The sequence below is a fragment of the Perca fluviatilis genome, chromosome 1 (assembly GCF_010015445.1).
Source record: "Perca fluviatilis chromosome 1, GENO_Pfluv_1.0, whole genome shotgun sequence".
Taxonomy (NCBI): Eukaryota; Metazoa; Chordata; class Actinopteri; order Perciformes; family Percidae; genus Perca; species Perca fluviatilis.
The window spans coordinates 26,303,125-26,320,051 of NC_053112.1; the positions used below are offsets into that span (position 1 = coordinate 26,303,125).

The window sequence follows — 16,927 nt, forward strand, 5'->3', positions numbered from 1 at the left end:
ATTTCGTTCCACTTCATGATTGTGTCCCACTTGTTGTTGATTCTTCACAAAAAATTACAGTTTTATATCTTTGTTTGTAGCCTGAAATGTGGCAAAAGGTCGAAAAGTTCAAGGGGGCCGAATACTTTCGCAAGGCACTGTATGTGAACTGAAAGAAATTGTACTATCAATAATACACTGGGAAGTTCTGTGCTGACAATGCCACCATAATTAAAAACTCAAATAGAAGCAACCTTCAAAGTAATAAAGTAAGTAAGAAACTGTCCAAAGTCTGTGTGGGACCCACTGTCCAGGAGCAGCTGTTACAGACACAGAAAGACTCAGATTTCAGCAACAATTTCTCACATTTTATATACCACATAAAACGTCAGCAAAGAAGTCCTTATTTTAAGAAATGGTTTCCATAATAGGTTTGTTAAGAATCCCAATGGATTTCTGCTCAAAATGTCCTTGACTATGACCATATACAATTTGAAGTAGTTTTACTGTACATTACTGCACAGGGACAGTCAAATGATATTGTAACACATGGAAAATGTCCTTTTAAAGTCATAAATTAAATAAATAAATGTCAGGGGTTTGCTGAAATTTTCAATGCAATCTTGTTCAGGGTGAAAATGACTGGCCATATAATCATTTTATGTTATTTTACTGTACAATGTTTGACAAAATTGATGGGAAAGTTAGCTTGATTTGCATTAACAATTATAACTTCCTCATATTTGAACACATAAAAATCTTTTAATAGGTTTGTTGAAATTTCCAAGAGTCCTCTGACTGACTATGACCATGTAAAATTTTAAGTTACTTTACAGTTTTATTTTTGATCACCTCAAATTATACAAAAAGTGTCCTCATGTTTAAACTCTCATTCATTTCAAATGTTAAGGACAATGAACAGTTGACCATGTAACGTTAAAATAATAAATAAAATCACCCTCACTGCACAGCCCCCTGCAGTAAACTGTTATATTGTACACATTCGTTATTTTGTCTTTTTTTACATACATTTTATTGTATTATAACTATTCTGTATTTATGTTATTGACTGTAGCAGTACCTTGTCTTATTGTTTATAACCATTTTTATTTGTTTATTGTATGCACCAAATACACTAAAGAAAATCTCTGCAAGTGAAAACTTACTTTAGTAACAAATGTGAGTGTGATTCTGAAAAAGTCGACAGCCCTGTAGTAGTACGTAGCATACAATTGACACAATACAGTTAAAGTACCTAAAATGAAGTACTGCCGTAAGTATAGTACTTGCTTAAATGTACTTAGTTACTCAACACAATTGCAAGATTTTTTTTAGTATTACTTCGGCTCTTTCTACATTTTAAACCAGTCAGCAAACCCCTCATGCTTGTTATTAGGTAATTACCACATTTGCGCCTACCAGTGAAGGCAACAGATGAAACTCGTGACGCATTACGTCGATCCGCCTAGTGCTGTGGTTGGATCTTTGGAACAGCCAAGTGGTCAAATCTTCAGCTGCATTTCCCTTTCTGTGTTATAAAAGCCGTCAGTGTGAGCGTACTTACCTCGCATGACCATAGTTAGTGAGCTGGAAAGCGACTTGACTCGGCAAAGAAGGGAAATGGAGAACGGTTTGTCAACAACGGGTAACCCCAAGCTGGACCAGGCTGTCAAGCAGTGGCTGCAGTATGACAAGGTAAGCTGACAGCTATCGAGCTAGCTTAGTGTGCTGTGGCTGTCCTGTACTGTTTGTTTGTTAGTTAACATTATACAGTATGAGGTTAAGTGATTCAGTGGTAGGTCAAACCATGACTTCCAGGAATATTCAGTGTGTAACGTTATGATAATGTAGAATTGTTTAACATTAGGAAAAAGTAGAAGGGTATTTTGTGGTAACGCCAAGAAGCAGCATAAAATAAAACACTGTCATTTCAAATTAAACTAATGTGGCATCAGATACTGTGTGAGTGAAATGAGTGTTTCATTATTAGCTTTTTATCAATAAAACGGCATTGTGTTCTGTGATAATGCTTTATTTTACAAGTCTGTAATTTCTTAATATTTAAAATAAACAAACCCTGGAAAGGACTATAAATTGTCATGGGAATATATAGAGCCAGTGTTCAATTGGTCTTCCTCCAAACCAATAGTTAATGTCAGTTAGTTTCTAGGTTGACCTAGAAAGTTAGTTAAGTTAAAATGCAAAATAGGAAATTTAATAAATTATAAATAAATACATGAATAATGAATGGGTATTTAACCTTACCTTATGATTACTACCAAATCACATAGTTCTTTTCAGGATACTTGTAATCAGACTAACATGTATCTGGCCATATGACCAACACAAACCACCTCTTTCATGGTCTTAAAGGGACATGGAATGCTACTAATCAAGTCACATTGGAAAAGGCACCCTGGTTCATTAGTCTAACATAATTGCGTTAGGGCAGCTTGCTCAGTGGTACATTTTAATGGGAAGCATCATATGGACCCCCTTGCTGTATTTATGGTTGCCATTTCTAACCAGATTAATTCATTAGTATTTTTTTTCAAAATGGACACATCATTATTTCACAACAGAATGCACCATAGTTGAATTTTGCTTGTATGTCATTCAGGAGAACAAATATCCTCAGTACTGCACACTCTGAGTTAGAGCTGAAACAATCAATCAATCAGTTGATTGACAAAGAATATACTATGAGGACAAAAGACTTACAACAACATTTCTGCCATTCAGCTTATTTTTTTCAACAGCAGTCAGTCAATTTATTTCTTAAAAAATGTTACAAAAATAAAATGGCTAAAACATAACGGAGAAATAACAAAACAATTGGCAGCACTAAGAAGTTACATAAAAGTTAGACTAAAACTGGCTTTTTAAATGTTATATTAGAAATCACACTGTCTTCACTAACCTGATCTCCAGATGTAATCTCTACATTACAGTTTTTAATAAATTGATGTAAGTGTTGGATTTCTTCCTGTGTAAAACAACACGTGGGCATGTTTTTCTTCCCCAGAACCCCAAGACAGCGTCGATGGTGCAGGAACTGGTGAAAGAAGGAGCGGTGGAGGCTCTGAAGAAATGTTTCTCATCCAGGATGGAGTTTGGTACAGCAGGTCTGAGAGCAGCCATGGGCCCGGGCACATCCTGTATGAATGACCTCACTATCATCCAGACCACACAGGTTGGTTCATAGATCAACTACTACCACACATTTAGCATCAAGTCACACGCAAAGCCAGATATGCACATTATTGATTATTGTTCTCTACTGGTTAAAGAAGTCGAGACACTCCAAACTCTCGTGGTTGACTGCATAGCTCTCATGCTACCATCTTGTTACGTATCATTATAGGGTCTCAGTGCAGCTACTTTTCTCACTGACGGTCCTTCACTGCATGTTAAACACAAGTTTTCTCTTATTCTCCCAAATGTTTTCCCCCTGACAGGGTTTCTGTCACTATCTGGAGGAAAGTTTTGACAACTTTAAGGAGCGGGGGGTGGTGATTGGGTATGACGCCCGGGCCCACCCTCCCAGCGGGGGCAGCAGCAAGCATTTCGCCAGCCTGGCTGCAGCTGTGTTCATCAGCCGAGGGGTGCCAGTCCACCTCTTCTCTGACATCACCCCTACACCCTTTGTGGTAATCACTTGAACTTCTGTAATTTCCTCATTTGGGTATTTTCTTTTTTTTTTGTCACAGTCATAGATGATATAATACCCCCAAATATACGTAATCCTCTTACTGCTTACTATTACATTTTAAACATGCTTAATATCACAATTTTAGGGTAAATTAGTGATAGAATCCTTAAATCGGTTTTCTGGTGGAGCAGGTGACAGTGGGACAGAAGCTACAGGGCAAATTCCATTCAAAAAGTACACTTCCCCATCGTATACTGCAGGTTGCATAACGCACCTACTGTAGGATTTATATACTCTGTTTAAAACTTGTGAACATTTATACGACTTTGTGTCTATACTACACATGCATTAAACCATACAAGGTATTCTTATCGCAGCCCAGACAAACATTTGATCTTGACACCAGGTACTTGGTAATACATACACTTAAAAAAAGTAGTTTACCTGCCTTTCCTTTGCAGCATGACAGTGATGATGACACAACTTTTTAGGCATGAATGTGTGCAGCAATTTATTTTTTGGCAATTCTAAACATCGAATGACACAGCCGCAAATTATGAAAAATCCAATCTGAGGCCACTCAGGATTACTGTCAGCCCCTTTCATCATTCTCACTTTAAAATTACTCATTATGTTTGTGTAATTGTGGAAACACTGAGTAAGACGCATCATTTTGGTTTTTTTTTTTTCTCTGACAAATACACAGTTTGTAAAACAGTCGACCAGTTTATACTTATTTCACTGATTTCCACCCGGGTTTTATGTCCCCAAGCATGTCCTGCTGCAAGAAGAAAACAATAAAGTGTGTAGGTCAGGTCTGTAGGCAACACAGGAAGGGTTATGCTTCCACTAACAGAAGGTGAAAATAAAATTGCAGAATGTTACTCACTCAAGCCCACATTAATGTTTGCTTAGACTGGATTCTTCTACACATATAGCAATATATATTTTACAAATGTGCCACACTACCTCCATTTCAATATAGCCTGTATCAAAGCACATTGTGTGCTTGCAGTATATAGTGAATACTATACAGTGTATGGTCTAGTATGCTCTTTGAATGTACTGGAAAAGTGACATGTTTCTCTCCTGCTCCCTGCAGCCTTTCACAGTTTGGCACCTGGGTCTGTGTGCTGGTATTATGGTGACCGCCTCTCACAACCCCAAACAAGACAATGGCTACAAGGTAACTTACTTACTTACTTACTTACTTACTTACTTACTTACTTACTTACTCACTCACTCACTCACTCACTCACTCACTTACTTACTTACTTACTCACTTACTTATTTACTCACTTACTTATTTACTCACTTACTTACTTACTTACTTTCTTTCTTTCTTTCTTTCTTTCTTTCTTTCTTTCTTCCTTCCTTCCATACTTACTTGCATGTTGGCTTTACATACTTTATAAACTCCCTGTTGATAAGCTTGTTTGATTTGTTACCACTTGTTCAGTGTAGAGATGAAACAGTTGGTCGATTACTCTATTAGTTGGTCAACAGAACATTAATTCCTAACTATACTGATAATAGATTAACTGTTTTCCAAGCAAAGATTTTTAAAAATGTTCTGGTTCCAGCTTCTCTAATGTGAGTTCTTGGTTTTCTTTCTCTTATGTGTTGTAAATAATAAACTGAATTTGGTTTTTGACTGTTGCTTGACAAAACAAGCAATTTGAATATGTCAAATTTGACTCTGGGATATATATATATATATATATATATATATATATATATATATATATATATATATATATATAAATAAATGTTAAATCAATAAGAAAAAATTGTTAGTAGATTTATCAATATAAAAATTATTAGTAATTCAGTGCGTTGTTCTACTGCGGTGATATGTGTCCTCTGCTGCTTCGGCTGTGTCTCAGGTGTACTGGGAGAACGGAGCCCAGATTGTGTCTCCTCATGACAAAGGGATCTCCCAGGCCATAGAGGGGAACCTGGAGCCCTGGCCTGAGTCCTGGAGCACAGAGGAGGCCCTGAAGAGCCCCTTACTCAAAGATCCCTACCAGGACATCCACACACAATACTTCAAAGCCATCCAGAAACACTGTCATCACAGGTGCTCCATGGATAACTACCTACACAGCAGCAAATACCATTTAAAACACCTTGGGGCAGAGAAAGGCATGACGTAGAACTAGATAAACTGAGTTCCATTGGTGATTGTAATCATTGTGTGTTGCTGCTTCACATTTGAAATGCATGTACTGTATGTACAGTAGGTCTTACTAGGGGACACACACACACACACACACACAATACTACAAAGTAAAAAAAAAAAAAAACAAGGAACACAGAAATGTTTTGACTCTAGCTTCTTTTTTCATAGGGATATAAACAAGAGTTCAAAGGTGAAAATTGTGCATACATCTGTGCACGGCGTTGGCCACACATTTGTCCAGTCAGCCTTCAAGGCCTTTGACCTTCACCCTCCATATGCTGTAGAGGAACAGAAAGATCCAGACCCTGAATTCCCCACGGTCAAATATCCCAATCCTGAGGAAGGCGAGGGAGTCCTGGTATGTTCTGAACACTCAAATCACATCACAGTCATATATAGACAATGTGTTTTGGTTGAATTTGTAATGCGTGTTGTGTGTTTTGCAGACACTGTCTTTTGCACTGGCAGAGAGGGAGGGGGCCACTGTTGTGTTGGCCAATGACCCTGATGCTGATCGACTGGCCGTCGCTGAGAAGCAGGAGAGGTCTGTGTTTAACCCTTGTGTGGTGTTCATATTTTTGTTACACAGCCAATGTTTCCGGGTCTGGTGGACCCACCACATTATTAGGCTTTTAAATCAATGCAGCCATAACAATTTATGTAAAATTACTTAATAGATGTTTACTTTAGCTCAATTACCAATTATATATACATCATTTATGGTTCATATTTGCCATTTACCCCTGTGAGATCACATTGATCATTTTCGTTTTTTGGGAGAAAATAAGGAAATGATCATGTGATCATAAAAAAGGTAAAGAAAATAGAAAAAAGATTTTTGATAATTATTGGTGCTTATTTCTTAGAACTTAATCAGAACAGGTGAAAGAGCTTGAAATGTAACAATTGTGTAACTTTGTGTGGGAATAGCAGGTGCAGAAAGACAACCTAGTTTCATAGTACCTACATTTAAATACACTCGGGTCCAGTAGACCCGAACACCTCATATGTAATAGTTATGTGTACCATTTGCAGTCATTGAAAATAAGTTATTTTATATGTTCTTCACAGAATAGAATAAAATAAATAATAAATAGCTTCATTTTTCTTGTAGCAAACATTGAAAATGGGTCCCACAGACCCGAACACCACACAAGGGTTAAGAGAAGATAAAATAATTCGTTATTAGTCTCATAGCGGGGAGGTTTGCAGTTTTACAGCAGCAAAGGGGATAGTGCAAAAACAGAGGCATTAATAATGAATGCAAGATAAAGTAATTAATAAATAAACGGGTTAAAAAAATGCAGTAGAAAAACATTAAACAGTAAAAAAAAAAAGAAAAAAGTGACCCTAAAAAAGCAGTTTACAGTTAAGGCAAAATATAATAAGTAAACAGTATTCACAGTATTGCACAGATAAAATATTCATAATGATATTGCACATATAAGTAAACCTTGATATTGCACAAGACTGGGTTGTTAGTTATGTTCCTTTTTCGCTGTCTACAATGTCACAAGATAAGTGGATTTGGTATGCCTAAAAGTATTCACAAAACTTCCCACCTGTTTAAGAGCTGCATGCATGTGCCAATATGAACATTTCATTCACTCCTTTGCAAAAGAGTTTTTAAAATTGGAAAATGTTGTAAATCTCTGACTGAGTTGATGAGGCGTGTTTATGGAAAGTGGGTTCGCCAAAAAAAAAAATTCGAAAAATTAGAACCAGGGCCATTGCCCAATAATTTAGAAATAGCTAGCTAAATGTTTTGAACATATAACTGTTCAGGTATACGTTCTGCAAGTTTTAGCTGCCTAAATCATTGTCTCGATGCTGTTTTTAAAACCTTTTCCACAATGGCAAGAATACACTGTACAGTTAAAAAAAGAAAATATTGAATCCCCTTTTTATTGAATGGAATTTTATTTAGTTTTTTCCAGAAACAGACAACTTCTAAATATGTTGAGTCCAAAAATATCAGAATCATTCTTAAAAAGCCATCCGGTGTAATTTTAGTGTGATGGCAGATTGTGAAGTCCTTCGCATGTCTTTAAAATCCTCACATATTCAGAACCAATACCGAGGAAATGCTTTGAACAACACAGACTGGTGATTTATAAAGTTATGTTTGCGTGCCTGCACTTCCATAACCTCGGTCTCTCTCTGTGTCAGTGGACAGTGGCGAGTGTTTAGTGGAAATGAGTTGGGAGCGTTGCTCGGTTGGTGGATGTTCCGCTGCTGGAAAAGGCAAAACTCTGACGCTGCTGCTGTGAAAAACCTCTACATGCTGTCGAGCACCGTCTCATCCAAGATACTGCGTGCCATCGCTCTCAAGGAAGGCTTCCACTTTGAGGTAAAGCTAGTCAAGTTCAAGGCTGTTAATTTGTTACAAATGTGAAACTTGGTAGCAGGGAGCCATAATGCATAAACTGTACCAAATGTTTGTTTTTAAAAGAACAGATCTAAACAGAATGTCCTCAATGCATCTAAAAGTTGTAATGTTTACTGCTACAAGAAGACCCCATTCACGGCATTTTCCAGTATATCAGGTTGCAATGGAGGCTGTTAAAATGCTTTCAACAATATTAAATTTAAGAGAAAAATGTGGCTAATGGATACTAACGATACTGTTAAACGCACTCTATTATTGGTAGGCTTCACCATTGCAAATGTTGCTGTAGCTAATATTTCAAACCACACTTGACAGTCACCATTGTTTGAACAGGAAACACTAACAGGGTTCAAGTGGATGGGAAACAGAGCCAAAGACCTTTTGGACCAGGGCAAGACTGTTCTGTTTGCATTTGAGGAGGCCATAGGTATGCACACATGCACACACAAATTAATGTTGTCCACGGGGATAATCATAGGAAAGCGGTTCTGATTAATTCTTTGTGGCATCGCATTGTAAGAGTTTGCTCTTGTAATGATCTCCACAGTGTCACAAGATAAGTTAATTTGATGTGCCTAAAAGTATTCATCTGATGTAAATTTATCTAGGGTCAGTTGACGGCCGGGGACAACGTGGTTAACCAAATTATTTTGCCAGCTCACAAGATATAAACTGGGGTGAGAGCCGTTGAGAAAACTTGCTTGATGATAGAAACCAGCTTAGAAGATTATGCATAGAATTAAAAGCATGCACTACAACCTTTGACAATTTCTACTGTTTGGGCCACGATTGGTATGCTGTTTTTCAGAGCCAAAAACCAGTTCTCTTCAACTTCTGCTGGCTTCCTGCCTGACAATGCATGTAGCAGCAAATAGTACTGAAGTATATTTACACTGGTGTTCTAACCATATTGAACAGTCTTGGTTACTTGTTAAATTAATACATCAGTCCTTCAAATTAGAGAAAGCATGAAAATAGCAGACGTGTCAACTGAGGATCTTGGTCTTAAGTTAGCAAGCACCATGCACTGGGTTAAAGGTCGTTTTAGGTTAACATGACAGATGTTTCCTCAAACACACAATATACATACTGTAGAGCATTCCCATATAACATGATTATTATGCTGTAAATTGAATAAGTTAGTAAAACGTGTGTGCGTGCGTGCGTGTGTGTGTGTGTGTCAGGGTATATGTGTAGTCCCTCTGTATTGGACAAGGATGGAGTGAGTGCTGCAGCCATAACAGGAGAGATGATTTCCTATCTGGCCACGAAAAACTCAAGCCTTTCTCAACAAGTCACTTCCATCTATGAAGAGTAAGACACACACGTATACATTATACTCATCTGGCTTTGATTTATATTACTAAGATGCTGCAGACTCTAACTCTGTCTCGCTCTACTCCTCATTGTCAGGTACGGCTACCACATCAGTAAGAACTCCTATTTCATATGCCATGACCAGGATGTGATCCGTAGCTTGTTCGAGCGCCTGCGCAACTACAGTGGCCAGAAGGACTCGTATCCCACTGAGTGTGGTCGCTTCGCCATCTCTGCTGTACGAGACTTGACCACCGGCTACGACAGCAACCAGCCCAGTAACAAGGCTGTAAGTTCTCACATGGACACATACAGTTAGGGATGTAACGATACCCTCAACTCACGATTCAGTACGATTCACGATACAATTTTTTTTTTAAACCGAATGAAATGACTGAAAAATATTTATTTATTTATTTATATACACTGTGCAAAACAGCAGATATGTCCTCTTTTTAAAAGTCACTGTTTATCAGCGGCAGTGGCCATGCGGTCTCAACGTGCAGCTAGTTTACTTTAGCTGCCGGCTGTTGGACGTCCCGGTGTTGCAATCTTTACCAGTGAAATATAGACACACGTTATACCGTTTAGCTGTCAATATTTTAACCATGTTTAAGCTAACGAAAATAATAAGAAACCGTTTGCTAGTTCACCATATCAACTTAAAAGTGGATGATATGTCAATACTGTGTTCACAATTTTCCACTGCCCCCATGTGGCCAAAACAATCAGTTAATGCAGGTTTAAACCTGGACTTTGGGTGTTTTAAACATGCCCGCCGATAGGGGGGGACAAACGGGTCTGTAGTAATATTTGAGTTACATAAAAGCTTTTTATTTGTTTTCTTCCTAATTGTCCTTGAAATAGTGGTCAAGAACCCCCCCACCCCCAACACAAAAATGGTTTGGCCACTTATCAAAAGTTGATGTTGTTTTCAGTAGATTTGAAGTTCAGTACGCTCAAAAGGTCCGGTCAGCACAAGTCCGGTGCTCAGAAAAGGAAGGAAAAGAGAAGAAGAAAATGGAGGCCTTAGAGATTTTCTAAACAAATATTTTTAAAAAAGGTGGTGACGGTGAAGCTGGAACTGTCAACGAGAGCAAGTAAAAACAAGCGCAGCCAACGTTTCCGAGCCCTGTAACGTAAGCTAACAGGCCAGCTCTCATGTTAACGTCCTATTAGCTTGTATAAAAGCCTGAGACAACACGTTCTCTTTTACAGAAAGAGTTGAGTTTGGTAGCTCCGTCAGAGAGGATGAGACAGAGAGGGAGAGATCCAGCTGCTGTCGGGTGACAGAGAGAGTGATGCGGGAGGGCCCGCTGCCCTGCAACGGAGGGACAGAGTCAGGATACGAGAGAAAAAAAAAAAAAAAAAGAGAGAGAGAGAGAGAGAGAGAGAGAGAGAGAGGCCCGCTGCCCTGTCGGAGAGTCTGAGCAGGATGGATCAGAGACTGATCACATTAATTTCAGTGAGAGAGGAGAGGAAGATCAGATTAGAGGAAGATCAGAGGAGAGGAAGAGCAGAGGAGAGGAAGAGCAGAGGAGAGGACCAGGAGAGGCAGAGGAGAGGTACAGGAGAGGAGAGGAAGAGCAGGGGAGAGGAAGAGCAAGGAAAAAGGAGAGGGGGGCCCATCTAAGCTTATCTCGTCCCGGGCCCAGGCAAGACTGTCAGCTGGCCTGGTTTTAAAGGTTAAAAAACATAAAAAAACTGCTGCGATAGTTGCAAAAATATACACAGAAACTGAATATTTGAGCTACATTCTTCTTCGTATTGAATGCAAATGTAGGTGTATATGGAGCATTTCCCTTTAGCTGTCCTTCTAAACAGAAGTTCCTTTCGGATCTTGTTTTTCCATCTATCCATCCATCACTCCTTCCTCTTGTGTCCCAGGTTCTTCCCACCTCCAGGTCCAGTCAGATGATCACCTTTACTTTCTCCAACGGGGGTGTGGCCACCATGAGGACCAGTGGCACTGAGCCAAAAATCAAATACTATACCGAACTCTGTGCTGCTCCTGGTAACAGGTAGGTCACTGTAGAGACAAGGCAAGGAAGTGACACATGTATTTAGAGATTATTAATTATCGATTAATCGTTCTAAGGACTATAAAATGTCAGAAAATAGTACGCTTACAATTTCCTGCAGTGAAATCAAAGTTTGATGGTTTTACGTGCCTTGTTTATCCAACTCAAAATATTCAATTTACAGTGATATAAAACAGGGCAAAGAAGTATATCCTCACCTTGGTAAAACTGGAACAAAGAATATTTAACTTTTTGCTTAAAAAAATGACCTAAACAATTAACAGATTATCAAATTAGTTGCCAGTTACTTTTCTATGAATCAGCTAATTGTTGTAGTTCTAGTCCTAAAGAGGCCTTTTAATGCTTTTCTTTATTTTCTGTCACATTCTAGCAGGAACATGTTCGGTTGTGTAGTTTTATGGTTTAGAAGCCTTTAGGGTTTTTTTCAGTGCCGCTGTACTCTGTTATAGTCAGTCCCTGGCTGCAATGACAGGCGGTACAGTAGCAGTAAGAGCCCAGATGCGGAGACCCGCAAACATTGACCAATCAGAGCAGACTGGGCTTTTTTCGGGAGGGGGGGGGACTTAAGGAGACAGACACTCCAACAGAGCGTCTAAGACGGAGGGTAAATACATGTGAATCTGCCATAGGCAGTGTGAGAAAAATTAAGCGTTTTTTGAACGTACATTAAAGCATGTAAACATGTTTTAGTAGAAACACAACCTACAAGTATGAACATGAAAATGAGCATAATGGCTCCCCTTTAACTGTAAATGGCGACCTCCGTTATCTCATCTTCGTTTTCCTCTCTGACTCTTTGGGTCTCTTAACAGCAATGTGACGCACCTGAAGAAGGAGCTGGATGACTTGGTTGATGCCATTGTTGAAAACTTCTTCGAGCCAGAGAAGAATAAGCTGCAGCCCAAGCCGGAGTAGCACTGATAGACATACATTCGCATACAGGACCAGTTAGCAATATCTCTGACCAGCTTTTTACATGATGTCTTAATTACTCCAGAAGGGATTCTTGATTTAGGTTTGAGTTTGATAAACAGTTAACTTCCTGATCATTTAATCAATGTGTTTTCTGCTCCACTTTGAGATTGTTTATCCATGCATCTGGTTTTCGGGGTGTAGGTATGGATCCAGAGCCAGTTTTACATCATTCAGTTACAGCTACATGTTTTTAGATTAGGTTTACCTCAGTGCTGGCTTTAAACCACTGTAAAACAAACAAATAACACTCATTTCCTGCTGTTTCACTGTGGTGTTTAGATGTACACATTGCTGTATATCCACTTTGTATTTACCAATTGTGTATCTGCTCTACTTTAGCACTAACTGGCAAGGCTGCTTCATGAAGTTACAGAAATGTATGAGTGTGAATGAGAACTGCTGAAACTGATATTGATCTCAATGTTGAATTGAATGTGTAATACATTAGTTAATAGTAATGTGTGACATTGAAAGTAACAGTTGAATATTTTTTTTTGAATATAATTTTAAAAGCTGTCATTCCAGAGTTGCTAATTTGTAAAATGACCACGTCTAAAAGCTCAGAGCACCACCAAGTGGTATTGGAGTATATACATTCATTTTTCAAATGCACCTACTGCTTACGTGATATAAATAGTTAACAGGGACTGTTGACACCACAACGTTAAATCTACAACCAAAGACCCTTTTACTTCCCAGTATTTAAGTGATGTTGACTCTAGGAATGTGTAATTAGCAGCTCATCTTTCCTTATGTGCCTCGGATTCCAAAATGCTGTGCTGAAAATACAATTTAACTCAATAAAAAACTGTTTCTAAATGTGCATATGGACAAAAATGTCGAGGGATAAAACCATAGACTGTATAAAACACACACACGCACGCACGCACGCTACGTGTGAACACTACGCCCCTGCATCCTCCAGCGCACGCATGCAGCATGCACTTGTCATGCCCCATCTGAGTACTGATAGGAGAGGAGGGAGGTCGGGTCTGCCCTGTCCTCTATATTTAACTCAAACTACAGACCGCTAGGGCTGTGTGAAGCTCTTCCTACAGTATCTCTTTCTTTCTGTGTCTCTGTGTACGTACAGTATGTAGTTGCTCTAAAATGCACTACAACCTTTCTTAGTTGCGATTCCCGCATCGGACATTCAGTAAACAGGTAAGAAGACTGCTGGCATGAGAAGAGCAGAGGAAATGTTTTGAAACTTGATTAAAATATCTACTGTGCACTTCGGCAATAGCATACATGAATCGTGCGCGCTTTGGTTGTCTGCGCAACTTCGTGCGTAAAAATAACTTGTTCCGTGCGTAAAATTACAATAACCTGTAAAAGAAGGCATGTCGGCTGCGCTCCTCGAAAATGAAATCTCATTTTAACTTCCGTTGGTGTTCTGGTGCAGCAGGCCGACCTATATTGCATGCCGCACTGTCCCAGCTGATTTAAGTTGAGGCTTTATTTATATTGCAAGGTCAAATATGAGGTACGTAAGCAGCCGCCTTCGTTTTATTTCTCTATAACTTAACGTCAATGTTTTGATTCCATAGCTGGTATGATCTGTTTATTATAAACATTTTCATCATGTCCCGCTATTAATGTTGATGTAGTTGCTTGTACATTTTCCCACTGATTTTACCTACAAATTCTAACACACCTCTGTCTGTCTATGTGATTATAATGTCGTTTGTTGTTTATGTAGGGCAGAGGTTGTCAGCTGGACATCTACCTCCCTTCTCTTTCTGACACACACGACTGGCCAAGTATGATCCTCATAGTAAAGCTGTCATCAGCTGTGTGTGTCCTTGAGACTGTTAAAGTGTAGGTCAGTAGTGAAGTCATGTGTTTCTGATTGGGTAAACAACACCAGGTGGTCATTTTATAGCACCCTCCAAATGACCCTGTGATTATTACATGGAAAGACTCCGCTGATTCACAGTGTCCTGATTCTATACAGACAAAGTGGAGCACAGCTACATTTCCCCTTTAAGTGCCTCTGTCCTCTAACTGATGTTTTGCAGGTAAAAGCAGAGGCAGACAGCGGCCTTCGGCCCCACCAGCCATGGAGGGACTCTACTTTGAAGTGAAGCCCAGACGGGATGAACCCTCCAAGCCAGGGAGCGCTGAGAGACCCCTTCCTAACATAACTTTAAACCACCGCTCATGTCCATCACTTTCACATTTCACCTCTTCCGCACTGTGTCCTCAGAAACCCTCTTCTGCTAGGGACAGGAATACAACATTGGGGGAAAAGGTCAAGGAAGAAGGAGAGGAGGAGGTACGATACAAACTGATATTGATCGGTTTTCTGCCCGTCCACCACCTGACCACCATGGCCATGCTGCCTTGGGTGGTGGCTGAGATCAGCAAGTCTCGGCTTGCAGAGAAGAATCTGGGTCCTGGGATGCGGTCTGGAGGACAGTTGGAACCTTCTACCTGTAATCAGAAAGTTTTTCTGTGTGCGTCAGCATCATTGGTGCGATGTGTGTCCGTTCTGGGAGAGGGAGTTGTCTGGGACCCTTTGACACACACAGTGCTGTTTGAATGTCGTCCTCATCAAGTGACAAAGCTAATTCACAACAGCCAGGAGCCTAGCAGCTTTGGCTGCATGGTCAGAGATGCAAAAAACTGTGCCTGCTATGTCTTCCAGTGCCAGGACAGCACCAAGGTATGTGTTTGTGTGAGATTAAACACGAGTTTGGCTGTAGGCATAATGTAGAGGTGTAATAATAATAATGACAATAGTGGAAATGGTGAAGTGAATCTCCACGCTTTAGCCAAACTAGAGCTCAAACAGTTGCATCAACACATACTTAATAAGGTGCACAATGAAAAAGCTCTAACTATAAACGTCTGCTCCAGACCTCATCACTCCATATTGTACATGTGTTCAATACCAATTAGCAGGATTTGTCTGCTATAAATAACAGACAACTAAAAAATCTGCAAAAAGGCCAAATCACCTGTTCTCCACTGGCAGATGCACTGATCTTAGGCAGTCTCCTCATTTAGGATCCTAGTGGCCTGAGGGTAGATGTCATCTGTGACGTCGATGGTGATAACCTGGAACGTGCTCCAGACTGCGTTGTGTAGTGCAGACTGTAGAGCGGCTGTTGATTGGCTTGACCATTTCCTGACCTCACGGCGCACGTGCCATAGTTTTTGTTACATACTTTGACCACAGCAAGATGGCCGCACAAACGCAGGTAGTGATTCCGTTCTATAGTCGTTTTTGAGTGGCACAGTCAACATGTTGATGGAAGTCAGGTGTAACCATCTTCTTTTTTTAAGATTATTTTTTGGGCATTTTTAGGCCTTTATTTGACAGGACAGCTGAAGACATGAAAGGGGAGAGAGAGAGAGAGAGGGGGAATGACATGCAGCAAAGGGCCGCAGGTCAGAGTTGAACCCCAGCCCACTGCGTCGAGGAGTAAACTTTTATACATGGGCGTCCGCTCTACCAACAGAGCTCTCCGGGCGCCAGGTATAACCATCTTACGGTTAGCCTGATTGAAGTCTCCAGCAAAAATGAGCACAGCGTCAATTATCAGTCTGTGAGCAGTTCAGGTCTTTGCAAAGATCCAACAGGGCAGTCTCCACATACAACACACACACACACACACACACACACACATTCACACACTCTTCTGACCAACACCCTCCTGATCTCTAAATCTTTAACCTCTCCTCCACATTTGCCAACAGCCTCTGCACTATAAAGTTGTGGCTAGTGTCTGACTCAAGTAAGAGACATTGGAAAGCATCTTCATTTCATGCCATGCCCAAAATACAAAGACTTAAAAGAGTTGGCCAAATTAGAGAGATGAAGACAATGGAAGATACTAACTGAATCAGAGAAGTCAGAATACAAAATGTAAGCTCAACCTTGATTTAGGACTGTTTTTCTTGCTCTTTACAAGGCACATGCGCACACGTCTGGGCTCACATAACAAATACCTGCATATGCTTCAAATCTATGAACAGCTAGCATGTACTGTATCATAATGATATAAACTGTAATTGACCATAAACACACAGGCTGTTCATGTGTTGCGATGACTGTGCAGGCATTTGTTCTGTGTGTGCTTGAATGAGAGTCAAATGAGCTTGCTTTACATTAACCGAGCAGGATGTAGAACCATGTTGCCATGGCGACCACTTCCTGTGGCCCAGCGCCTGTTGTGATGTATTTTTGTTGTGGCGTTTGTGTGTGTGGATGCGTGTTGTTCTCTCTCTCTTTTCAGCCCTTTCAAGAATGCGATGATGATGTCAGGCTGACCACCTGTTGTTTTCACATTTGGACACACACACACACACACACACACACACACACACACACACACACACACACACACACACACACACACACACACACACACACTTACATGCAC

At 39.9% G+C, this 16,927-nt stretch overlaps 2 protein-coding genes across 7 annotated transcripts in view; both read left to right on the top strand.

Annotated features, from left to right (window-relative positions):
* The first annotated feature begins 1,433 nt into the window (after positions 1–1,433).
* On the top strand, positions 1,434–13,359 carry pgm2 (phosphoglucomutase 2). The gene is made up of 13 exons (XM_039795416.1): positions 1,434–1,674; positions 3,005–3,172; positions 3,438–3,629; positions 4,734–4,817; positions 5,518–5,711; positions 5,982–6,171; positions 6,260–6,357; positions 7,983–8,163; positions 8,536–8,629; positions 9,387–9,516; positions 9,616–9,808; positions 11,407–11,540; positions 12,374–13,359. The coding sequence occupies exons 1-13, from the start codon at positions 1,549–1,551 to the stop codon at positions 12,474–12,476; spliced, it is 1,887 nt and encodes a 628-aa protein (XP_039651350.1). The 5' UTR covers positions 1,434–1,548; the 3' UTR covers positions 12,477–13,359.
* A 157-nt stretch (positions 13,360–13,516) lies between these two features.
* The window catches only part of tbc1d1 (TBC1 (tre-2/USP6, BUB2, cdc16) domain family, member 1), a 52,967-nt gene continuing 49,556 nt past the window's right edge, over positions 13,517–16,927 (top strand). The window contains exons 1-3 of one of the 6 annotated variants that reach the window (XM_039795339.1): positions 13,517–13,700; positions 14,239–14,361; positions 14,558–15,204. In XM_039795339.1, coding sequence (XP_039651273.1) covers positions 14,599–15,204 — 606 coding nt within the window. In that variant the 5' untranslated portion in view covers positions 13,517–13,700; positions 14,239–14,361; positions 14,558–14,598. Of the gene's footprint in view, positions 13,701–14,238; positions 15,205–16,927 lie in introns of all 6 variants that reach the window. The other 5 variants (XM_039795357.1, XM_039795374.1, XM_039795384.1 and 2 more) reach the window with 5 other exon arrangements.